Raw genomic sequence first — 27040 nt, 5'->3', positions numbered from 1 at the left:
TAAGAACGTTAAGTCGACTCCATGCCTTCCCTAATGGAGCCATGTAGCCCCCCTCTCACGGGGGGCAAGGCCCCCTTATCTTATCTACGTCCAAGGACGCCTTGCTTCCTTCGGAATGTACAACGAAACTTTTGATTTGAGTTAATTATACGTTAACTGTGTCATAATGGAACTGACCATAATCGTACGTCTCATCTGGTATCACGTGACGTTGTTTATGTGGGTCTTGAGGGAAGATGTAGATCTTGGGGTCAACTGGACGTCTTCATCCGGAGTTAATTGTGACATCTTCATCTGACGTGGGACAGATGCAGATGGCGGTATTATCCCTATCTGTCGCACCCATCTCACCTAATGAATTCTGAGAGTTTAACGATGATATGACTGGTTGCTCACCATTGAGAGCTCGACAATGTCGGTGAGGACTGAATTTGAAGGATAGCAATTTTCAAAAATTTGCTATTGAAGCAAATTTTAACATTTCAACTGGCTTTTCGATTTCTACTGCTCAAAGGTTGTGCTTTTAAGGGAATTATCCCAGACGCAAGGATATTTAGACATTTCGTTAGGTTCAGGGTTTCTTTTTAAGAAATCCCATCTCCATCTGACATGGAACATGGGACAGATTGAGATGGTAGTGTTATACCAATTTGCTACTGCATTCCAATAAATGAAATCTGAATATCCAACTCACAATTTTAGCAATATTTCCAGCAATTTTCTGAGCAATATTTCTACCGAAATTTGTAGCAATTTTCTTAGCAGTATTTCTAGCGAAATTTTTAGCAATTTTCTTAGCAATTTTTTTTAGTAATTTTTCCAGCAATTCCGAGCAATACATTTTTAGCAATAAAGCGAATTTTCGAGCAATACTGGGCAGTTTTGAGAGTGATTAAAGAAGAAAAGGTTATCTAATTTCCCCTCTTTAACTTTCTGGTTTCCAATCAAAACCTTGTATTATATTTTCGACGAAATGAACCTATCGAATATTGACACCACGATGATTTTCTTACAGGAATTTCTTGATTCGAATGTGGACCATTTGAAGATGCAGATATCTGGTGGCGGTGTGGTACCAGGCAAGGATAAAATCAAGTTGTAAGTATGATTTTTTCGAGCGTCCGTTTGGTAATTCGTGTTACCATCGCTGGTTCCAATAATCTAAAGTTATTTGAAAACATTTTCCTCCCCTTGTCGATGTCGTCGCCTTCTGGAATGAAGAAACTCGCAAACTTTTAGAAAAAAAAAGACAAAAGGAAAAAATGAAAAAAAGGAGGAATTAAAGAGAAAAGAAAAAGAGAAAAAAAGAAAGGAAAAAAGGGAAAAAATAAAAAAAAAGGGAAAAAAAAGAAAAAAAAAGAAAGAAAAGAAAAAAAAAAGGAAAAGAGGGAGAAAAAGAAAAAAAGTCGACGTTACTATATGTTGATATTTAAATTCTCCAATATTTTCCTGTGTTATTTTGTCTCTTTCGTTAGTTTTCTTTCGAACGAAAGTTTCTTTTGAAATTTTGTTTCACTCGACGCCTATCATATTAGACACTGATTTCGTGGCCTCCTATCGCCTAGATATCTATAAAAAAGCGTTGATCGATGACTTACCGAGTAAACCCTTAAAACTTAATTAACAAATTGAAGTGTCCAATAAATATCTCCCCACCGGCGGCGGTACAGTTCGATGTAATATTATTCACAGTCCATGCCGCAACACAACGTTTTGTATAATATGGATTGCGAATAATATAAGCGCGTAGCGCAACCGTGGGTAATATGTGTTCCAGCAACAATAAAGGTAATTATAACACGGCATTATCCAGCGACGGGCAGTAAATTACGCTTTATGCACGGACCCGTGTAATCTTATTTATATCGCGTTTATTTGTTTATTATCATCGTTCGTTTTGCGACACGAAAGGCCGGATTGTTGGCATTCGTGTTTTGAGAACCGCTAATTGATATGCGTCGACGACTACTTGATTGAATTGCGACGTTTTGTAAACGGCGTGGGCGTATAGGGTACGCTGAAGATTTATGGGGAAAACCTTGGGCTAGCTTGATTGTCCGAGGTTGATTTGCGCTCAGAGCTTTCTCGAGTTCTAGTCAGAGGTACGAACTGGAGTACAGTAACAAAAATATCCAGAACGGGCCATTGAAAACAGTGGTAGCAGAAACCCGTACAAAGTTTATCTAGGAACTTCAATATGCAGACGACTGGGCACTTATGGCAGATAATGTTGGACACCTTTAAACATATATACGAAGCTTTAGGCCTTAGACTCAATATTGAAGAAACTAGATCCTGGTAAGTCCGCCAGAAAGCCATCAAACAGATATCAGCCTGGAGAATGAAACTCTAGAACAGTTCAAATACTTGGGAAGCTTCATAAATACTAGGTCTAACCTGGACACGGAAATACACAACCGTATCAATTCGGAATCACGGGCATTCTGGAAGCTAAAGGACAGAGTGTGTCAAAATCACGACCTCAATCTGAAGACCAAGACAGCTGTTAACAAAGCAGTGGTCCTCCCAACGCTTCTTTAAGGAAGCGAAAGCTGGACGCCCTACAGGCGACATATTAAACAGCTTGAACAAACGCAACAACGTCATCTAGGACAAATAATGCACATCAGATGGTTCCACAAAGTTTAAAATGCAGAAGTCTTGCAACGCGCGAGTTGAACAACAATTGAGACTCAAGTAACGAGGGCCCGACTCAGATGGAGCGGCCACATTCTGATGCAAGACACAAGACTCCCCAAAATAGCACTGTATGGCGAACTCACAGAGGGAGCTCGGAAACCAGGAGGCCAGTATGAACGGTTTAAGGATATACTGTATCAATTCCTAAAATCAGTTAATGCCAATCATAACTGGGAACAAGTAGCGTCAGACAGACCACAGTGGAGGTCTCTGGTCCACAGTTATAATGGAGACTCGAGAAGAATACAGCGACGGCCAGATCTGGTTAGTGACTATCCATGCCCGGAGTGTGGAAGGATCTGTAGGTCACAGTTGGGTCTCTTCAGTCACAGGTGGGCACACAGTCGCAAGTAGCCCTAATAAATTATAAGTTTGATCTCACCGATAGTTTTGTTTTTGAGTCTTTTTGTAGATTTATTCTCGGTAACGGGATACAGCAATGATGATGATGATGACTGCTATACTCGAGAGAACATCCTGAATCATAAATTCTTCTTCAGAATACTACTCGAAATAGTAAAAACTAAGTAGAATCCATAGATATTGAACCTTCTTGTGTAATCTTCACCATTTTCCGCTGCATTCTGACGCGTTACCTCCATCGAAGATCTATCTCGCTTCTCATGGACGTAAACAATTCAATTCTCACCGAACTTTCCAACTGTCATCGCGTACAGGCTTTATGTCCACTAATGCTAGGAAAACACGAGAGGGACAACATAATTACCCTAAGAAACGTGTTGAAAATTCCCATCCTACGTCTTGTCGATCCCTTGGATTAAATTGTACGTCGACGCTTCGTAGTGACGTAATAGACGTGTTTTCTTGGAGATTTACATTCATTATTCTGATGTCGATTTGAAAGGACGTCTTTATCGATGGCCGGGATGATGTTACAGGCTGATGAAAGGGATATTTCGATGATATGGTCCCAAAGAAAGTGGATAATTTGCGCACGTACAATAATATACAGAGTGAGCCTTTGAAAACGGAACAGGGGCTCTGTAGGTGTCGGCAGAACCGAATTGAAGAGGTTGAGTCTTTGACTCTTTAACAGTAAATTCTCGAGGTCAAAATAAACGCTTTTTTCCTATACCATTTTTCCTGATTCGGCCCTGATAAAAAGATACAGCCAAGTTTTCATAATGTGCTGTGCCACCCATGGTTTTTCAACAGCCTGTATCTTTTAAACCGAGCCGAATTGGAAAAAATGGCAAAGGAAAAAAGTGTTTTTTTTGACCTCAAGAATTTACTGTTGAAATTTGTTTACGAGTCAGAGATTCACTCTCTAAGGATCGATTCTAGTAAAGAGACGTTATCACCTCTGTGTTGACTCCACAATTACTCAATCCAAACATGATAATATCAATTGTATGTAAAATAAAACAACAGGACATGCTACGACGCCAATAAATCCAATAGAGCAATCTCAATTAATTTGTTCGGATTATACCACGTAAAAATACCACTCGTTACAGGGGCTTCATGCTGAGTGTTGGCCAGTTAGCGGCGCGTCTACCATGAACAACCCAAGCTTGCGTGACTCTCTGTATTCAGCACGTTATTAGTATTTTCATCGAGTCTGCCTAATGAATCCTGACGTCCTATGCAATAATAATAATCAAGATTGAAAAAATGGTAAACGAAAGTATATATTGACGATTCGTTTATCGCTGAATGTCTTGAGGAAATCAATTGAAAGATGCATCAATTCAAAAAGAGAGTTTACTTGAAAGAATGGCAGAAAACAAATGTGAAAGGGAACAGTGTAGAAGATTTCAGGCACAACCTAACATATTAAGACAGTTGCGGTGTCAACAAACAATTTTTTCTTTTTTTCGCACTACTGTCTTGTTTTTTTTCGAGCTACAGTCACAAATGCTGCTCGGTTATGGTTTTATCGTCTTCAATCATTCTAGGATAGCCGAAAAACGTTTCTCTACAAATCCGACGAACTAATGTTTCCGTCGACACGATCATAAATCAGTCATGGAAAGATCGTTCAAACTGGCGAATTTGATGAATATATTCAATTTACACTTGATTAACGGATCATTGGGAGGGTGTGAAAGTGATTGATGGTGGACTAAATCGAATCTGGTCAGGTTGAGAGTGGAATTCCTTTGATCTGAAGGTTCGAGGGGTGAAACAAACGCACGACTTCATTTTTTTTGGCTTTGTTAAACATGAGCTACGTCGAACGATCAATCTACCGGATGAGTGGAAGGTATTTCTTGGAGGATCATGGTAGAAATCCACTTTTCGAATTTCGGTTTGGTTCTTTCTATATAGGCTGTCCCGAAATTAATGCAACAATTTGGGCACAAATTTTAGTTTGAAGTTGATAACAATGCATTTTTTTTCAAATATTCCCCTTACTGTACCTCTAACCGTTTCTGTATTGATTATGAAAGTTGAAGATAATAAAATTCTATACAATTTTTGTCTGAAGCAATCTTACATACTCTCAACCGTTTTCGAGCTAAAGTGTGATAAGGGCGAGGAGCTTAGCCACACATGCGAAAGGCCAAGGTCAATATAGAAACCCAGTCTAATGTACATTCATCGCCCTATATCTCAAGAACGTTCAAACGTAGAAAAAATTGCTTTGGACCAAATTCGTTGAAAATGTCATGCTCTACAACTTTTATAATGAGTGCGAAAACAATTTGAAGCCCAGGGAAGGAGATAAATCAAAAATAGAAGTCGTCATCTAGTGGATCGTCTCGAAAACCAGATTGAGCTATAACTCACAGCTTCAATATCACCTTATCTATCAAGGGGTGTTAACCGGCTCGCATCCAAACCGTCCCACCGCGTAATCCCCGCGCCGCGTGACACCCAATAACACTAAAACCGCTGAGTCGATCTCGAATAGCCGCCGGACGCGATTTTTAATCAACGCGACGATTTAACGGCGTTAATGGGGTTGGTGTGGGCCGTATTGTGGGGCAGCGCCGACGTCACTCCGCTAATTGATCCGATATCGAGGTTCGGAGTAATGAAGACGTCCCCTTACCTTCCGGGCACGAACACGATACATCGTTATAATTTTTTTTGGTCGATTTCGTCGGTCATCCGCTTCTGTCGGTCGATTGAGGGGTCCATTAACGGCGATTCGTCATGGATATCGTGATTTTGAACGTATTAACAACCGTGCGACAGGCTTGTGACGCTAGTTGTCCGCTTTGACGCGTTACACGGATAAACTGCCCGTCAAAACTTGAAAACATTGAATTAGTTCGTGTGTTTTGTTTATATGAACCCATTTTTCGTATTGAGACAGGTTTTTGCACAGTTTGTCAGGTGAGAATAATAAAATTTCGAAAAAACTTTATATCCGAAGTAAAAAAATAAATTATTCGTGAAATAACAGAAATTAACGTAAAATTCATAGTTCCAATCCTCTATATACTAAGTTTAACATGCTCGGCATATTCTCTTCATGTTTTCCATCAAGTTCTCTAGAAAATCCCACTCGATTTGTTGACGAAGACGTGGATAAACATTTCCACTGATATTCTGCATAGAAATCAGTCGATAAATACTGAAAGCTGCGCGATTGAGAATCGAAGACGGCGTTTTTATTCTCACGGTCCACCATACGACGCGGATCTGAACCCCCGCGTCGAAATCTAGACTTTTTTTTCGCTTGAGCTGTCAAAACAAGGTACCGGCATTGTCGAATCGCAGAAAGACGTTATTGATGTTTTTGGAACCGTCACGTTTTGAAACTCTTTTCTTTTTCAGGTTTTCGGACGCCGTCGAAGGATTCCTGAAGAAATACGCCGATGATCCAGGTAATAATTTTGAAATGTACATGTTTATTTGCCCGGTTGGTGGGTCAATGCCAGGGCGGTAGTAGGAGGAGCAGTTATCGAATACGCTCTCTTTATTCTTTATGGCTTTTGTTATGCTTGTGTTCTTTTATGAAAAACCGGGATATTTTAAGTCGTTTTATCGTATTCTTTCTTTAATTCATCAAGCTGTCAGATATTTAGAGGATATGTTAATTGGACCAAAGAAAGCTACATTTCAAGAGAATGACCACCAAAAATCGTTACTTGTAGGTCGAGCTTATCAGATTTTTATAAACATGGTTGATCTCGGTGTTGCAGACATGTTGACCCATTTATCTGACACAAATCAGTGGGGGTTTTCTAAATCTGAGAGTTTCAAGATGATAACAAATCATTTTTTCAAAATATTCCCCTTTCTGTACCCCGTATCGTCTCTGTATCGATTATGAAAGTTGTAGATAATAAAATTCTATACAATTTTTGTCTGAAGCAATATTCCATACCGTTAACCGTTTTCGAGCTAGAGGGTGATAACTGCGAGGAGCTTAGCCACACATGCGAAAGGCCAAGGTCAATGTGAAAACCCATCCTAATGTACATTAGGCTCAAAAACCTTCAAGCGTAGAGAAAATTGCTTCAGACAAAATTTGTAGAAAATGTTATGCCCTACAACTTTTATAATGAATGCGAAAACAATTTGAAGCCCAGGGAAGGAGATAATTCAAAAATACTGATTTCAGTAACCTTTATAGCCAATTTTTATTGTTTCGGCTTGCTGATACTGATCAGAGGTAGAAAACTCCTGGACTTCAAGAAGAAACAACTGTGCCTGGTGACTTCTGTTCCAACTAGCCTTCTGTTCAGTAAATCTTCAAATAGAATCAGCATATATGAACAAGTTGCTGACTGAGTATAGGACAATAGGCTCAGTAAACCAAAAATCTACTATTCTGTACGCCGGTCTAGATCAATCTAGGGGTCAAATTCTCAGGAATGATTTTCAGCACGTTGCCATTGTAGCCTCCGGTCACTACAAGAGATTTATCCACGTACCAGCACCGTCCATTGCAACACTCATAGGGTGATATAACGCAGCGTTGTCCTTTTAAAGCCGCATTATATTACCGAACATGTTGTGGACATTATTATTTACAACTTGAATATCATATTGAATGGGTAACTTCTTCAATTATTATTTCAGCGTACCGAAAAGATTTACGATCTTCTTTGTGTGGTACAAAGAGATTTATTAACAATTAACATGGGCGAATATTTCTCCAAGGTCTTTCTCGCATCCATGACCGTCTCCTTGACCGAGACGGACGCACTTAGACGATGAAATCTCTCGAGGGTCTCAGCAAGAACCTTGGATGAGGTGTATTTGTTCTTTGCTGTGATTGGTGGCCATTTCGTTGCTCAGAATGGGATTACGTTCTTGTGTGCTGATTTTCTACGACTAAACAGAGCTAAGGATGATGATACAGGCTCCCAGCTCCAGGAAACTTCTTTACTTTGGTTATAGTTTGCCGACACTTTGATTCTTCTTCGAGTTTGAACCTCGCATCCCTATGATATCAGTTGATCCTTGAAAGGTTAGTAACGTAGTAACACCATATGGGAATGTGTTTCTTAAATGGGCATGTTACATAGTTCCTGGAATCATCAGTACTGAGGTATACTCTTACAAAAATGTTGCTGTTGGTGTTTAATGACGTTGAGTTGCACTATGTTCTGGTGAACTTTCGTTTGTAGTACCAATCTTCCTATACCGATTAATAGTCTTTGAATACTTACTCTTTGCTTGTGGCAGTTTATCTCTTTCAACTTTACCGTGTAGATTCAAAGATCTGGTTCAAATTATAATGGTGGCAGTTAAGGTCTTTTCTTCAACGTGACCTGCAAAACCTGGGCTCATGAATAGCGAACGCATCTCTTCATTCGAGATAGATATTATGATTCATTTTCGTGGCATTTCCGAAAGTTCTGTTTATCAGAGTCTGTTCGAAATATGTGACCCAATTCCTATTGTACCTGCGATATTTGTCATCATGTAAATTGTGTGAATCATCTCGAATTATACGTAAGTTGAAATAGTTTCAGCCGATTATGATTGGAGCTGTTTGATTCTGGAGAGAATAGAAATTCCTCAGGGATGATTCAGTGTTTTTTTATCAGATAAAGTTTAATTCTGAACTGTGAGTAATATGCTAAAATAGGCGATAATTTTTCTTTGTGAAATACTCTCGAAGATAATGAACTTGATTACTAACTGCTCATCAAATGTAAAGGATGTTAGCAGTAGTAACAGTTCTTCATTGCCTCTTAACAAATGGGCCATCTACCAGGAAACGTCTTCTGGTTGAACTTAAAGCAGGTTTCATCTAGTTTGATCATCTTACTCGCTTTTAATTGGCATAAAATCAATTGGTATACAACTCAATGTGACCCTTACCTACGGCATAGTACTCCAGCGAAGCCAGGGGTAGTATAAACACTTGATTTGCCTGTATATTTTGACGAGTTCCGAGCTGGGGATCCTTCATGTCGGTGACGAGTCTGTCTGGTCGCGAACAAACAGCCTCCCACGATATTTTTCCGACGGTGTTTACGTTAACTGGTTAAATAGGTCGATCCATAGCCCACTACGGGGGCGAACTGTCGGTTCTGATCAATAGGGCCGTGTGTGCTTTGGGTAAGGTAATCAGGAACGAAGGATGTAACTGTCCACGTCGAAGTGGATCACTTTTGATGATCGATCGGCCGGTTTTTGGACGACTTCGTTCACGATGTTTACCGAGGTTGTTGGGACAAATCGGAGGGTATTAATTGCTGTTGGGGGACAACGGGAGACGTCGCTGGGAGTTTATTTACCTTCGCATTTAGCTTGTGTCATCGTACGACCAGTGGCGGCTGAAGAAGTACAACCAGCAATGAAATTCACAGATTTCGTAAATTTAAAGGAAGAATGGAAAATTGGTCTATCCACTCTCTAGAATTTTCTTCGAGAACTTCTAGGGATACACTAATATGGTTGGTTTCAGACCTGTGACCATCTTGACCTGTTCTAACCCTGCTCAATACCAAGGTATGTTTAGTCTGGAATTGAAGGATATCAGAAGGACACTTCTCAGGAAAGGAGCATAAACTCTTCTCATTGACACAGAACCTTTCTGTGGTATAAGGAAATGTGCATATAAGAAAGAGTTTCAGGAGAAGGAAGAAATGGAAAGGGAAACACTCTGCTGGACTCTTCCGAGACTGGATCATTTAAGAAGGCTACTGGGGGACTTCAACACTGTGAGTTCTAAGAAGTATCTGAATCTTAGCAAAAATATGATGAGATAACTAATAGAGCATTGCAGCCTCAGGAAACACCCAATGAGAATGGGTCTGGGAACTTATGAGAGCAGATTCTTTTGGGATATCTTGCCTATACAAGCCAACACTTAGGAGCAACTTAGGAGCAAGGACTTTGACTTCTTCAAGACATCAAAGATACTGGAGTTCATTAGAAGGTGATCTGTAGACGATATAGTGTGGTAGAAGAGCTCTGATGAGACACAATATATCTTAAGGTCGCAGTGCAATGCAACTCTCTCCCACAAAAAATGTATGATTTGTTGTGGTGCTGCTTCACGCATTTTGACGTTCTCAAATGACCTTTGCAAGATGCAAAGACAGTTGGCGTTAGATTCGATGGTTTAGCCGGGAGTCCACTTGTTCTCACAGTTTCCAGAAGGGAATTAAACCACTTGGGGAGATCTTTGTTACATCTAGGGCTGCTGCAGGAATTGGATTAACAGCTGCCTTGACATTTACTCAGGCAGCCTTAGCAATTTCCGTTGTAACTTCTCTTCCGTATATATCTGCCGTGCCGTAAAGGTACAGGTGACAATTGGGCGTACTACTGTTGTTTTTGTATTCATCCCCTAAATCTTCCAAAGAGCCTTTTGCAAGCTGGCATAACTGCTGTGGTTTTTGAAATGGTTTCCTTCTATATTCAGAAGTTCAGTTCAAAATCCAGTTAACTCTGGGAATAACTTGACAGATTGGACTCCAAAAAGGCTCTCCCAGATCCAGTCTTCAATCAAATGATGGAAAAAAATCATATTTACTGGAGTTTTGATGCTGGATTCTTTGAATTCGAAGCATACATCACTACTATGATACCTTCTTCATAGGCAGCTCAACACAAATGCTTTGATAGACAGTTGTGCCAGTGTGTGCCGGTTCAATAACTTGGTGGTTCGCAAAAAACATCGTCCTACGCGCGTTTTATACGAGCCAATTTGAGCATAGCCTCATGAGAATTAGGTTAAGTACAAATTGTGGGGCCTCGCCGATGCTTATTTTTGGGAACTATGGGATTATAGAACGGCACAAACTGGCAGACGCGTTACCTGCTTCTCGAAGTGGGCTTAGCCTCATAACAGCATTAGTTTTACCCGAGTAGCAAGGCAGGTCTCTGTGAATTGGCGTGGCAGATGAAAATCCTCAAACAGATTTTCACGAAAATTAGTTATTGAACCACGACACGTGTTTCGCTTTCACAAAATCTTCTTCAGGTAGGTGAAGGTTAACTGGAGTTTACGTGTCAGTGGTTTGGAGGTCGTTAGGTATGTTTATTCCAATTGAAACTGGCAGAAATCTTCCCAGATGATATCCGTATGGAATATAATGAAGACGACAGCCCTATTTCCGTGAAATCACCGTCTCATTGCCGTCGTTCAAGACGCCGTCTCCCAACACCATTCTTCGGAAACGACGGAACAACAACATCGATTCTCACCGTATAACCATGAACTGTCACTGGGACAGACCGACACCACGGGACGGTAGATTGTATCGCCTCCAATATTTCAGTCTTACTCAGCCATGCCGGTCAACGTGAATAATTACACCCGGTATGACTTTCTAGGAAATTCAATTCATTGTGTTCGGCGTTATGGTGGCTCGCGGCGTTGCCGCGGGCTGCTCGGTAGCAAGTAGCAACTTCTGTTCGAGTATCCAGATAGATAGGCGGGGTGCCACTGAGATGGAGCTGACGCTGGAAGGTTTGTGCTGGGATGGACGAGAGGGAGGAATGTTTTGCGGATATTGAAAGTGTTTCGCTTCCGTTCTAGGGGAATATTCTCTTGAATCTTGGACTTGTTGGAGGCTTCACGTTTGGAAGTGGTGCAGTGACGGCACATTGTCATTTCACGTGAAGAGATTTGATTTTAAATCGTCATTTCAGGGTAGCAGCGACCACGCTTCAAATTCAGGCAGTCGTTGAAGAAACGCAAACAGAATCATAGGCGTAGTTTGATCAAACGGGAACGTATACAGGTTGAGTTTTTGACTCGTACGAATATTTTAACAGTAGATTCTTGAGATCGAAAGAAACAGTTTTTTGTAATTTATTTTTCAATTGGAGCAAAGCGTTAAATTAGCCCAACTCAGGTCATTTTTGAATCGACGGTTTATCTTTTGTTGAAAAAAATCATAACCTTTCAGATGCTCAATATTTTTACTGCCTAGTCAAAAAAAGTGAGCTAGTGGAGGTATGAAAATCTGCGGTCCTGTTCTTTGACAGAGAATGTCATGAGACACGCATAAGCACATGTGACAAACAATGCCATTTAGGCCCGTTTGCACCAATCCCTCTTAAAAGGAGTTCTTAACTAAGCCTCGTTTAAAGTTAAGGGACGCTTAATTTTATTCTCAGTTGCACGACTGTGGCTTAACAGAATCTTAAGTGAGGTGTCCTTAAGTTTTTATATCTAGTGATATTTCTGTTTTTTATGTTGGTGCAACTTCATTCTAGTCCAATAAAGCCATTTCATTGGTTGGCCGGTTCCCAATGATCGTTGTCATTTCATTAACCTAACTTTATTGTCCTGTCAGTCGGTGTCAAGGATATTATTATAATATTATCAAAGAGTAACAACTTTTTGGTGTTGAATTAACATTAACATTGATAATGATAATGATTGTCAAATAAAAGGTACCTAAGTTTATATAAGTACAACACTTTCTTTGTAAGGTCTTGTGTGAATTTGTTTTACTAATGTTGAAGAGGAACATGAAGAAAATGCCCTTATTGCCCTTGTTAGTACGAATACGGTGAATGATTGCCAAGGAAGTGGTGGTAATTTACGAAGGACACTCAACCTCTCAACAGAAGAAAAGAGTTTGTTGCTAACTATAGTATGATTTGTGACACCAAATTGAAAATTAAAAAACACTGATGGCATTACAATAAAGGCAAAAGAAAAGGCTTGGTATTCAATAATGAATTCATTCAATTTTCAAAATCCATCAAAAATGGGAAGTTCTGCAGCCAGTTCAACAAATTATTTTAGGTTAGAATCCCGCCCTTAAATACCTAAGTGGTCATTACAGGAGCGCTTAAATTTAAGGCTAGCTTTAGCCATATAAATGGCACTCAACAGTTGGTGCAACGTAATTTAAGTTAAGGGTTTATTTTAAGGGACACTTAACACTAAGTGCGTTTGGTGCAAACGGGTCTGAACCTTTGATCATCACAGAAAACTCTAATTTGGAACGAATTTCTGGCCAAAACACAAAGAATATTACTGAATTACTACCATATTTCCATAAGATAGCCCAATAGACTCTTTCTTTTTTAAAAACTTGTAACTTAACAATTCAACCACCCGTTTTCAGTCTACAGAGGACATAGAAGAATATGCACGACAAGTACTGAGATAGATTCTTAGGAATACGTTCAGAAAATATTCTGACGATCTGTTTAAGCGTTTGCAAGAACGTATCAGTTAGGGAAACACGAAATTTTGTAGCGCCTTTTCGAATGGTTTCAACTTTGAAGTATTACCAACGACTTTCTTTCAGTTTTTTTCTTGTAAATCGACCGAGCGGTGCAAGACAGTCGAATTCCGAGCTCCGGTAGCTACCAATAACCCGGAGATTTTCCCACAGAGCGTAACATTTTTCGGATTTCAAGTACTACTACTAGCCGTACGCACACACACATCTGTCGGCACCGGACCGGAGAATTTTGAGTAGGCGGACCGGACTGGGACGTCCTGTTATCTCTTTCCCGGATTCTGGGGCTCTCCTCGTGTGTGTAACTTCATCGAGCAGGCCGTTCTCGGCCTCCTTTGATTATGACATCAATTACGATCCCTGCATGCCTCACTTTTTTTTTCTGACAAGAGAGAGATGTTTGTTCTCGGCGATTGATGTGGATTTCGGTGGTGATGAAGGCATAGTTCTTTCGTTTCACCATTTCCGATTCAGAAAGGTCATCTCTATATGTTCCGATAAATCATTTATAAATGATATAAATAGTAATGGTCCTAGTACCGAACCTTGTGGAACACCGAGTTCAACAGCAAATTCAGAAGAGCATTGATCTCCCACCCCCAGTTAATTTACGATGGGTCACGAAACTTACAATCCATCCCAAGAAAGTACCTACCCCTAAATCCAAGATTATAAAGTTTACTTTCGAGGAAACTAGGATCAATGGTATCAAAAGCTCGCGACAAGTCGAAAAAGAGACCGGCAACAGCATATCCTTCGTCCAAAGATGACTGAACGAACTGAATAAAATCTACTATAGCAGTCCCAGTTGAGCGTTTAGATCTGAAGATTGGAAGCAGTTCCCCTAAGAAATATAAAGGAATACAACGGGTCTCTCACGGTTTATTGCCTATCAGACGTTTGCGGAGAACGGTTCATAGGATTGTTCTGAAAATTTTTCAAATTTCAAGCCTATTCGTGATAACACCTAACCCTACACAATTTCGGGTTTCCGGGTGACAAACCATGGCTATGTTATGGTCCAACCATCATTCTGACAAAATATCGGCAGTGCAGGAGCTATAACTTAATACCTGCTGGCCTCCTGCGGTCGCAGCGGTGACTTATCGGCTCCGACTATTTATTTGACTATTGGCTAATTTATTTTAACTCCTGAACGATTCTAGTATTTGTTGTTTACAGATGCACTTATTGGAGTTCACTGCACCCATGGCCTGAACAGGACTGGCTACTTCATCTGTATGTACATGGTGACAAGGATGGGATGCAATCCCATCGAAGCTATAGACAGTAAGTATCTAATCTTGAGAGGCTCAATCGCGTACGTGTACAGGGTGCGAGGAAAAACTGTTATGGCTTCACGATCCTTTCGATACGAATCATTTCGATGTTTTTTTCTGTGGTTGAAAGGTTGAATGGAGAAATCTTCTTCTAATGCCTTTCGTAGCCAAAATTCGTAAGCTACGAGCCCCCTAAGTATCAGGAATACTTAAATAGAGGCTTGATTAGGTGCTATTGGTGAAAACCTACCCTTATGCCTTATTTAGGACTTCATACGATATTTTCATCAATCTTCACAAATTTCCATTGTTTAAACTGTCTTTCGAATGGTTCTAAAGTAATTCGTATACACCTTCTTCTGTACCAATAAGGTTCAATAAAATATCCGTGCAAGGTTTTGACATAAATATGGTAGAGCGACCAGAGAGTATCGTCAAGTTAATTTTTCATGTATGTCGAATGGTCAGCGGCAAATATTTATTGTCGTAATGAATAGCGCCATTAATTAAGTCCCTTCAACAGTAAAGTGTGTCTCACGCACGATCAACGTGAGAAAAATGCGTTTCGCAACAAGTCGGCCATACCTTTGATTCTTCGTCCAACTCTACTTGATATGTGGACCTATCACCACCTGTATCAACCAAGAATTTCATTCCATCCAAAAACGGCTTTCTTTGATCCACAAAAACCTATCTGTCTTCACCATCCTCTCTCCCTCTCTAACCTAGAAAAAAAAACAATTGATTTTCGAAGGAATTCGCTGTGTATATCCGAACTAACCCTATCGACATGATTGATCAATTGGGTGGCTAGCTCAAATCTTCATTATGGTCAAAGATTATGGAGTAGAAAGATAGGAAACGCCCTCATACCTCTAGTACTGGAAACCGACTAAATTTTGGCCTGTGTTTGCCACATTTGACAACGAGATGGCGCTGAAAACTGTTTAATAACAGTTTTCTGTTTTATAATTGAATGACGCGAAACTCGAATTCTATTCCTTGTATTGAATTTCAATACCGACCTTGTTGAGGCTAGGTTATAAACATCCTGAGCGATAAAACAAAAGTATGGTTTTGTTTTGTGATCAGAATGTCAATTTTCATCTGAAGATTAATCGAAATCAATGAAATATGCTGTCGGATGTGCTATATTTTTATTTGCAATTCATAAAAAAATTACAGAAATGTAGTAATCAGCAACTAGAAGGAGCTAGATAAACAAAAGGCGGTGTGAGAATCAAAACATTCAATACCTCTTCGATATGAAATCGGAAATCTTACAAAATTTCGTGTATTTCTGCAAATCGCCCTCAAATAAATATTTTGATCCGTTTTAGGGTCTTATTAACACATTTGAAACACAGATGGCGCTCACATCACTATAGATGCTACGTATCTCATCTTTCTACTCCATAATCTTTTATTATGGTTCGATCCCTTGTGATTTGCTGAAAAGTTCCATCAATTTGAAAGGTGAAACATCACCAGCAGCCCACAGAGATGGCAAATATGGTAGATACAACTGATAGGTTCCGTCAATCCGACAAATATCACAAATCTGGCTGGTAAAACTTGGGGATGTAACCCAATGGACGTATGTCATGATTGTGAGAACAGTAATCACTTATGGTGCAGCAGTCTGACGCATGCCAAGGCAAGTCAAAACAGTACGAGAAAAACCCACGATAGAATACAAAGGCCAGCCTCTGTTTGAATCACTGGAGCTATGAGAACAAGCCCAACTATGGGACACTGGACATCATAATAGATATAGCGTGTATTCATGAGTAAAACTCTATGTAGTTGAACTCTGAACACAAAATCCCCAAGTCGGCGAATGCAATGACCCTAAATCCATAAGTTCAAAAGTGGGTTGTATTTGCCTCTTGGTGAAAATAATCTTGTATGCACAGCAATACGAGGTAAACAAAGAATCGAATGTCAAGACAGTCTGGCTCGGTGCATAGTCATAACAGTGTATCGAGGTCTCCTTGTAAACATTGTAATATTTAGAAAGTCTTCCAAGTTATTATCAATCTTTCACCTATCGTCATTTCAAAACAGATGTCCCCTTCTATCCCGAACAGTACAAACTGTTATCGTTGTGGCGTTTGGAAATATACAGCGCCTTTAAACGTTCTCATTTCTGGGTCAGATATGATCGAACGCACGAAAAAGTTTCGTTTGAAATCGATAAAAGTCCCTCATCAATGAAACTCAATAAGCCAATAACTGAACCATTTCATATTTGCCGAGCAAATAGTTGTAATACTTTCGTTACGCAAATATTGACAGAGATTATTTACGGACGTAAACAAAGGCGCCTATATGATGATAATATACGAACCATAAAATGATGAGGCGATTTTCTCCCAGCAGTTCTCGATATTCAAAGGAAAGCACTGATAGTTGTTGCGAAAATAGGATTAGCTGGGTGTGTTCGTTTCCTCAGAGTTCCGACCCAACATCAGCGGTGTTTGTGTGAAGTTCAAAGCACAAAGCTGCCTCGAACAACAATGGTTTTGGGTTCCTACGATCCTCGCATCCTATTTCGACGAAGAATCACTAAAGCTTTTCCTTAATTTTCAGGATTCCAAAGGGCCAGAGGCTACGAGATGTACCGGCAGAATTTCATCGAGGAAATCATGGAACCAGGCAAACATACTTCGGGTTCCCAGAAACCAAACTACGGCGGTAAGGATGGCAAACTGGTTCGACAAGTCGGAAATTACAGCTATGAGAACAATTGGCTGGAGAACAACACCAAGAAACCCTTCAGAGGATTTCACGATCGTGAAGTTCAAAATACAGGATCAAGAAGCAATAGAGAACGAAATGGAACACGGATTTGGCGACACCAAAACGATTCTAGCAGGGTGGGAGATGTAGGGATAGAGACGTTACCTCTTAGGAGGTATCAAAGAAGAGATTTTCCTTCTGGTGGAGAAACCAGCAGAGAATTTCCACAAGGAAGAGAACGATCGTCGTTTGAGGATAGGAGAATTCCAGATTGTTGTCCAAGAAGGACTTGGTCAACACCTACTCAATCAGGAGAAGGTCTTGCAAGTGGTGGACAGCCAGGTTTTCCTTTAGAAAGGCTGGGTTTGGCCCCAAACCAATTTCCAAGGTTACCGATCGGAGGTGAAAGAATATTTGGACAAAACCCTCTCCAGAGTGATCAAAGCGGAGCAGGTTTACCTCGGTGTAGCTATAACGCTGTGAATTGGAGACCTCCTGGACTTGACAATAGAGGAATGGGTACATGGCGTGGGAAAAGTGGAAGGGGAAGATCGCAAGAAGTTCCTAGAAGAGGAGGATTCAGAAGAAATTCAAGAGATAACGTGGAGTACAGGAGTCCTTTGGATGGTCAATATTCCGAAGAAGCACCTAGACGGGATTGGAGAGGCAACAGACGTGGAGGAAGATCAACATACAATTGAGATTCAATAAACAATTTATACACTCGACTTTCAATTTTTTATCTGTCACTTTTCGTCCCTATCGGTTCTCTTTTGCATGATGATTATGGATTTTTATGGTTTTCATTTACTAAGAGTGAAAAACTGTCCGAATCTGCAAATGCAGCAAGCAGACGAAACAATATACAGCCAAACTGATTGACAATTGATCCATAAATCCACATCAGTTGACGGTCAATTAATTGACCGCTTATATCATTAAAAATAGGGGGCCCGATTGAGAGTTATACATATATGCGTGCCACCTATCGGCGGGTAGCGCAAGGAGCTACTTTGACTTCGCATGACGTCTGTAGGTCCCTGTCAAATGTATATGAGCGCCATCTGGAGAACCCCTCGATTTTCTTCTAAAATACCTTCATATTTTGATGAAGCTACCACTTAAATTTCCGCTGTTAAAGTGGCACAAGTCTGAAAAATTGTACGACCAAATAATGTTTCGCTTCTATCGAAGAATCCACTCTGGAACAAGTCCGACTGTTAAATCCTAGACCTTCTTCGCTTCGTCTTATCTCCGGCATTCACAACAGATAAATCCCGACGATGCAATCGCGCCTACCTGACAAAGCAGCCGTTTCAGCTTAACAAGATGATCCCGATATCTGTTCAACTTCTGTCGGTAACACTTAGGGCAGACACTCGGTCAAAGCGACAGGTAGAGCAGAAATAACAAGGCAAAAAAGTAAATCGCCAACCTCTGTTTGTTAAATGGAGGCGCCTAGCCTACCATTCGAAGGACCAGACATCGATAACCGATGAAGATGGTGCTCTTCCAGCGATAAAATGCTTTGTCAACAGGCCAACACCGGTCAGATCGGGGACAGATTGCTGTTGTGAATTATTAAAGTCGTTAAATTGACGTCGAAAGTGGATTAAGTGTGTCTTCGACTGATTTTTCATTGCTCGGTCGGATACAACGAATCTGGGCGTCTGGTGCCGCTTTAATTAAGTGTGGAAGTCCACAAAAGACGTTGATGTTGATATGGAAGGTATATTGAGGTGTTCGTGATTGGAGTTCCTGGATTTTAGATTCGGATCTGCTCGAAGATGAACTGTGGTTCTTGGACCTGTCAAAAAGTTTCGAATTTCGCTCTTTTTGCTGCGAGAAAATGTAATACAGCGTGTTTCAAATTTGACATAAGACGTGATCGACAATTTTTTCAGTGACAGTCTTGATTTTGTTATTATAAGACAATGAAAAGTCTGCGAACAAATCAACATGAATAAAACATTGTGAATAGAAATAAAAAAATCTACACAAAATCAAAAGAAAAGGGATAAAACGGAATTTTCAACAACAGATCACATCAAAACCAAGATATAAACCATCATAACTGAATTTTAATGACCAATTTTTTGATGGTGTACTTGGTCAAAGGAGCCTACACATCACATTGGTCTTCAGTCGAAGAATAACCCAATATCATGTGGTTGACAGGTGAAAACGTCAATGGGACAAAAAAAGGGATCTGAGCCTGTAGGACAAGCTTTGACTGACCAGACAGTCACTAAAATTAAGCCAATGTATGAAATTGTGAAGAACATTAAACAAAAACATTACAAAGTGGGGCAATTTACGATACTAAAGAAAGAAACTGATGACTCAGAAGCAAATTGTCTTCAAGGTTATCGCTAGTAGCCCAGAGGATCTACAGATAATGCTGGACCTCTATATATACGAAGCTTTAGGCCTTAGACCCAATATCGACAAAACCAAAATCCTGGTAAGTCCCCCAGAAAGCCTTCAAACACATATCAGCCTGGAGAATGAAACCCTAGAACCGCTTGACCAGTTAAAATACTTGGGAAGCTTCATAAATACTAGGGCTAACCTAGACACGAAAATACACAACCGTATCAATTCGGCATCACGGGCATTCTGGAAGCTAAAGGTCAGAGTGTTTCAAAATCACGACCTCAATCTGAAGACCAAGACATCTGTTTACAAAGCAGTCGTCCTCCCAACGCTTCTTTACGGAAGCGAAAGCTGGACGCCCTACAGGCGACATATTAAACAGCTTGAACAAACGCAACAACGTCATCTAAGACAGATAATGTACATCAGATGGTTCCACAAAGTTTCGAATGCAGAAGTCTTTCAACGCGCGAGTTGTACAACAATTGAGACTCAAGTAACGAGGGCCTGACTCAGATAGAACGGCCACATTCTGAGGATGCAAGACACAAGACTCCCCAAAATAGCTCTGTATGGCGAATTGGCAGAGGGAGCTCGGAAACCAGGAGGCCAGTATAAGCGGTTTAAGGATACACTACATCAATCCCTAAAATCAATTAATGCCAATCATAACTGGGAACAAGTAGCGTTAGACAGATCACAGTGGAGGTCTTTCGTTGAAATGGCATTGATGTAGTCTTGTTCATATCCCAACTCCTCAAAAACCATTGACATTTCTTCTCAAATTAGACCTCACAAACTTTATATCGCCGAAAAGCTGTTAGAAAATGACATGCAATTGTGCAATAAAAAAACAGGGTGTTGTATTTAGAAAAGTCGAGTTATTGCAATCGTAATTTAAGGTTATATTCCTTTCACAACATCGGAGATATTCCCTTTGTAAGTTTTTTCAAAACCCACCCTGTAGAGGGTGCTGGGGCCTTTAATGCCAATCTCAGACATGAACAAACTCCCCATTCCACTAATAAATTGGATCACAACCCGCCGAACGCTTTCAGAACCTGCAACTACGAAAATTACTGAGAACGCCAGTCATCCATCCCTATTAATTGACTACGTAACTCGATTTGGGGGTAGTATCGATAGGCGATTGTCGCTTGAAAGTCGTCGTACGCTGATAGCTTGAAAGCGACGCCGAGTATATACGCCGAAAAATTCGATTACGTTGAGAGCGGTTGTAATTTACCGGAAGAAAAAGGTTTATGGAAGATGAAAGCGAAATTGCATCAAGATTTAAATTTGTCGCCTTTCGAGCGGTATTGTTGGCAACCCTGAGTGGCTATTAGTGGTCCAGGGGATCGTGAGAGATGCAACAGTTCTTCTTTCAAAATTGGATGATATTGATATGGCGGATATTGACGATCTATGGTTTCAACAAGACCCTATCAGATGCCTTCTTCAAGGGATGAAAATTGGAACCTTAGATCACGCAATTACAGTGGAACATCGTAAAAACCACGGACAATGCAGCTAATACTCCCCGTTTTCATTTTAATGCCACGTAGTACATCTGGGATACCCTAGACGCCTCCTAGACAATCCGCATGTCACTTTCATCGGGTCCTAGAGGTGTGAGATCCACCGGTGGGCGACTTACAAGCACGACAATGGTCTCGGAGACAACCACGCGTCGTAGACCTGGTCATATATGGAGGCCTCCCTTAGCCTGTGCCGGCACTGCCCTGCCCAACGTCTTGTTCGGCTTTCACGCACAGACAGACCGAAGGACCATATGAGTAAGCGTTAACAATACCCCATTGTTAGGAGTACGTTTGTATTTTCGATTTTGGGCACTGAATAATGCGCGCACGAGGCCCGACAACGATTTAATAACACCTTTCGGATGAGTTGGCCTCAGAGACCGTGAAATACGTTGACGCCAGCACTCCAGTTCTCATGGTCAGGCCTCATTGTGCACATTAAACAATGAGTTTTAATTAGGCACGGTTGTTTTTGACGGGATCATGATGGATTATTTATTGTCGTGATTCTCAGGCTGCGCGAGAGAAGAAAGACGACGTTTTACTGTCAAAGAGAGTCAAGGCTCACTCTGTATAAAAACGCTAGAGTGGAAGAAACATCGATGTGTTTCAGGAGATATTTTCGATGTTTCTTAGACTCTTATATTCAGATACTTGCATTTCTGAGAACAACTATCAGCAAACCCTCGTATATTCTGAATCCTGATATTCCTGATCGATGAAAAAGCTGCCTACGGGTTCTCGTCTAACTCATACACGGCGTGGGGGAAGATATATGTCCAAAATTTTCCAGGAAATCGAACATCCCTACATATCGTCCCACGCGAGGATAGATGATGGCTTCTCTCTGGATAGTTATGTCAATCGTTAATGCCTCAAAGTTATATTCCGGTTCCATTGGGATGCAGGACGAGAACAGGGTGGTTTCGCATTACGAGTTTTACGATTATATTCGCTTGGCAATTTCCCAAAATAATGAACGAGATCTCCTCTCATTCCTCAAACTAAATGCTGATTTGGAGTTCTGTTGCGCGAGAGCAATGAAAGAGAATTGTTGCTTAGGTTGGAATACAAAATTCACAAGACGTTTTATACGTTTATGATATCTACTATAATGGTTAGCTTTCCTTTCTCAACGGTGAAGACATTTGTTGTATAATTTCTGCATATGTTTTTGACCAAATGGCAAATCACAAACAAGGATAAAAACATGCTCTTTGTGATTTTGAATATCACTTATTGGACATGTGGATTCTAGAATGTTGTAAGCTGTTACTGTACTCAACGAAATAGTAAAGAGTAACAAGGTTGCTGTTAAGCTTATGAGATAAACAATGTACTTGGTTAGAGGGCGTGTTATGATTAAAAAAGGAAGCATTGTGGTAATGTGGTTCAAAAACCACGACAGGTGCTGGCGCTGGAATATACGGTGCAAGCACCAAGTGTACACTATGTCAGGCTCCTTCTCGTGTGTTTTTCAGGCATAAATACTTGCATAGACATAAACCTGGAAAGAAACTATCAAGTATGAGGAATTGTGATAGTCAAGCCGCTATCAAAGCACTCCTAATCGACTCTAAGCTGATATTGTGCAATGAAATGCGAGGAAGAACAACAAGGTCAGTCTGGGTTCCAGGTCACTGTGCACAAACGTGGCGTTTGTGCCATGGACAAGTTTGTCTATGGCATAAACGCCACATACTGGCCCAGAGCCTTTCTGTGATATAGGAAAATGTTTCCTCTTGAGGAATCTTCTAGGAATGGATCATTCCAAAAAGGATTTTGAAACTGTAACCAAAAAGTATTTGGATCTCCAAACTGGCTTCCTCAAAGAACACAGTCGCCTTAGAAAGCATATGAATGGGATTCTTAGAAACTGACAAGTATAGATTCTGTGGAGAACATGAGGAAACTCCAGTTCACACAGTCATAGAATGCCTCGCCATTACAAACCTGCTCCAGGAATGTCCTGGACGCACCTTGAAGTCCTCTCAGATATTGGAGTTCATTGAAACTCTTGAGCTGGAAGGAGAGCTGTAGAAGCTGCAGTTGTGAAAACAGCTGCAGTGAAATGTAACACCCTCACCAAACTATTTACTAGAGAGCACCAGTCTCAGGTTCTAGACATACATGAACCAAAGGAAGAATATTTTTCCCACAACTCCAAGGAGAACTCTCGAAGAAAGACATGAAAGAAATCCTCATAGAATATTCTAACAATCGTTCGTTGAATTCTCAATTCAAAAACGTCTTGGTTATCATTCGAACCCCAAGAGTCATGTTGATATACGAAGAGCGCAATATGATGATGAATTATATTCTTCTCTACAGCAACATCTACATGGTAGGAGCAATATCTCGAAATAACAGTTTTCCAACCCGAGTTTCCCTCCCAACGTGAAACCCTCCAGTCGATTGGCTGAAACCCCAGCCATCTCAATTATACATCAGTTGGACCCCCTCAAAAACGACCGAGTACGCAAACCGTCCATCATGCATCGCAGCCCATTCTCGAAGGACACTTCAGCTAAACGTCCCGACAAAAAATCCACTTGAATCCTTTCCGCTCGTCGCAAACAATGGTCGCGCAGTATACTTAATGACCGTAGACGGGGTCAACCCCGATAAAATGATATTTCTCCTTCGCTATTAATTTCGTCTGGGACCGGTGCTTATCTGCCGAAGATAAATTCTTCCTGGAGCAGCCCGGCAAACAAACTTTTCAATCATACAGGTCGCTGAACGCGGGCAAAAACTGGGGGGCGACGAACCTTACGTCAGAGTTCGATTAAAAATTGAACGACTTGGGTTACCTGATATGGATATACGACGCGCGCTCGGCTGTTATTCAAGTTGTCCCAGTGACCCCTTTCGGTGAGAATTTATACGCGGGTACCAGGAGGGGTGCTCTTAGGGACGTTTCCCCCGCTGGACGTCCAATCGAGAGAACTACGAGGATTGGGTCTATCCCTTTCGAAATCACCTGCTCCTCTGTTTTCCTGTCCTTCCTTCACAGCTCCTCTTCCCTGCAGAAATGATAGTTTTCAACAAGCCTGGAAAGGAACGGAAATTTCCTCAAAATTATAGACCAATCAGCCTACTATCAGCACTAGGAAAAATCGTCGAGAGGGTTATCGCTAAAAGGCTGAATGAGGAAACAGAAATGTTGAAGATAATTCCATCCGAACAATTTGGATTTCGACGAGAACATTCGACTGAACTCCAATTACTACGGCTCATAGAATACGTCACCGAAGGAATGGAGACCAAACAGGCCACAGGATTAGTTCTGATGGATATCGAGAGAGCTTTTGATAGAGTATGGCACGAAGGCCTTATCTACAAGATGAAAAAAGCAGGATATTCGACCAAGCTATGCAAGATTATAAGGAACTATCTGAGGAATAGAAACTTTTATGTGAAGATAGATGGAGCAACCTCTCGAACCAGACAATTGGAAGCGGGAGTGCCTCAAGGATCGGTACTTGGACCTCTGCTTTACGTAATATACGTTTATGATATCCCGAAGAATGCTAGAAATATGCTCACCTTGTACGCAGATGACACAGGAATAGCGTTCAGACATCGACGCCCAGAGATCATACACCGGAGACTGCAGGAAGCCATAGATGAATTACTCAAATGGTGCATCAAATGGAAAATCCAAATCAATGGAAGAAAGACTCAAGCAATATTACTGCAAAAGAGAAGATTAAGGATGGAAGAAAACCTTGAAGTTGATGGAGAAGAGGTTGAATGGAAAAATGAAGCAACATACCTAGGAGTGACGCTTGACAGAGGACTTACATGGAAAAACCACATCAAATGTGCTGTTGATAAAACAAAAGCCGCAATGAGTAAACTTTATCCACTCATAGGCAGAAGAAGTCATATGAATAAGAACATCAAGTTGACGATGATTAAAACAATTGCGCGACCACAACTCACATATGGTTCGGCGGCATGGGGCTTCGCAGCCAAGACCCACATCAAGAAAATACAGGCCACTGAGAATAAACTCCTTAGAATGGCGATGGACGTACCCTGGTTTGTTAGGAACAAACAAATCTACAAGGACTTGGAATGGGAACCAGTTACCGAATTTATGAAGAGAAAGGCGGAAAGGATATTCGACAAAGCCAAACAACATCCAAATGAGGAACTACGAAGATTAGTCGACTACGATCCAACGGAAGAAGCTAGAAGGTCAAGAACCTACCACCGAAGACCCAGAGATCAGTTAAGGATTTAAATGTAACCAAAGAAGAGCTTAACCTATAAAAGCTATAGGCAGCATACAAATATCAACACGACTACGATCGTGTGAGAGTCCAGAAACCATAAGAGTCAACTGGTTAATAGGCAAAATGCCCGGAACCTATGAAGAAGCAGTTAAGGGTTTTTAGTGGGTCTCGAGCTCAGAGAGTGAGAATCCCCACACTGTTCCCCCTCAGGAGAGGGTGTGTTCGTCTGTTTGCAGATTTTCCCCCTGCTACAAAAAAAAAAAAAAAAAAAAAAAAAAAGCTCCTCTTCCCGAATATTCATGAAAAAACACTCGAAATTTTCATAGCGTGAAGGAGGGGGACTGTAACGAAGAAAAATATACCCAATTATACAGGGTGAGTCGAATATTTTAACAGTAGATTCTGATGGTTAAAAGAAACACTTTTTTCCTCAACCATTTTTTCCGAATCGTCTCCGTTCAAAAGATACAGGCTGTTGAAAAACCTCAAAAAAAAAATATTTTTTGTTCTCACTCACAAACGGTTTTATCGAATGAAATAAATTTCGGAATATAGTTTTTCATCTTTTTGATTAACCTTTTTCGAACATAAGATATGACCCACGTCTTCTAGTTTTCTCATTATGACCATTACGTACCATAAAAATAACAAAAACTCGAAGAACCCAACTTTTGAAACTAAGTTGGAAACCATATAATAAATATCTGAACGTTTTGTGAAATAAAAGTATTCCTCATAATTTATCGTTTTCGAGAAATTTGATATTCAAAATTTAAAAAGTATCTGTGACATTTAAAAAATTGGGTAATTTGGCTGAGTACAACTCTGTTTGAAAGATCCACAGATGTGTAGTGTCACAGAATTAGCTACTTATTCTGAAGGTAATTTTGTTTTTCCAGGACTGGCACAGCCCATTAAAATGGCTATATCTTTTTATCAGGACCAAATCGGAAGAAATTGTACAAAAAAAAGGGTTTCTTTCGACCTCAAGAATCTACTGCTGAAAACTTGTACTATTCAATTACTCACCCTGTGTAACTGGCAGTTCAAACCGATAATTATACATAGTTGCCGTTCCAAACATTAAAATTTAGATTTATCGGTGGTATTTCTAGTTATTTTTCCATCATTTACCCTTAGCTGTTGAGGGCAAATGACGAAATATTGTTGACGTTAAATTAGAAACTGAATTGAGTCCATGATATTTAATATGATGAAATATTTAACATCATAGCTTCACACACCTGAAGATGGCAATTGTGATAACGAAACACGCGTAATGGTTGCATAACTCATCCTATTGAAAATCATGTTAATTAGTTTCTAGACTATTTATCGACCACATCAAATCAATGTCCGTAAATTTTTTCAAAATACGAATTTTTCACACAAGAATTGAGTTCCAAGAGAACTTACTTTTCAAATCGACTCAATTTGGTTTGCTTTCTTGATCGACCGTTGAAATCTCCAATACAAATTTCATTAAGAATGTAAAATATCGCAAATTTAAAGTATGGATTTTCAAGCGAGTCTTTTTTGAAGATTGTTCTACCATAGTTACTGCAGTA

At 40.4% G+C, this 27040-nt stretch overlaps 1 protein-coding gene across 1 annotated transcript in view; it reads left to right on the top strand.

Moving 5' to 3' along the window:
* Window positions 1-18039, top strand: part of LOC123318846 (RNA/RNP complex-1-interacting phosphatase) — a 42559-nt gene extending 24520 nt beyond the window's left edge. The window contains exons 5-8 of the mRNA XM_044905601.1: window positions 1016-1098; window positions 6451-6500; window positions 14472-14579; window positions 17162-18039. Of these exons, the coding sequence (XP_044761536.1) occupies window positions 1016-1098; window positions 6451-6500; window positions 14472-14579; window positions 17162-18012 (1092 nt within the window). The 3' untranslated portion in view covers window positions 18013-18039. The remainder of the gene's footprint in view (window positions 1-1015; window positions 1099-6450; window positions 6501-14471; window positions 14580-17161) is intronic.
* Window positions 18040-27040: the final 9001 nt, after the last annotated feature.

Source organism: Coccinella septempunctata, chromosome 8 (assembly GCF_907165205.1).
Source record: "Coccinella septempunctata chromosome 8, icCocSept1.1, whole genome shotgun sequence".
Taxonomy (NCBI): domain Eukaryota; kingdom Metazoa; phylum Arthropoda; class Insecta; order Coleoptera; family Coccinellidae; genus Coccinella; species Coccinella septempunctata.
Note: the sequence above shows the minus strand (reverse complement) of the source record. Positions and strands in the feature narration are given on the sequence as shown.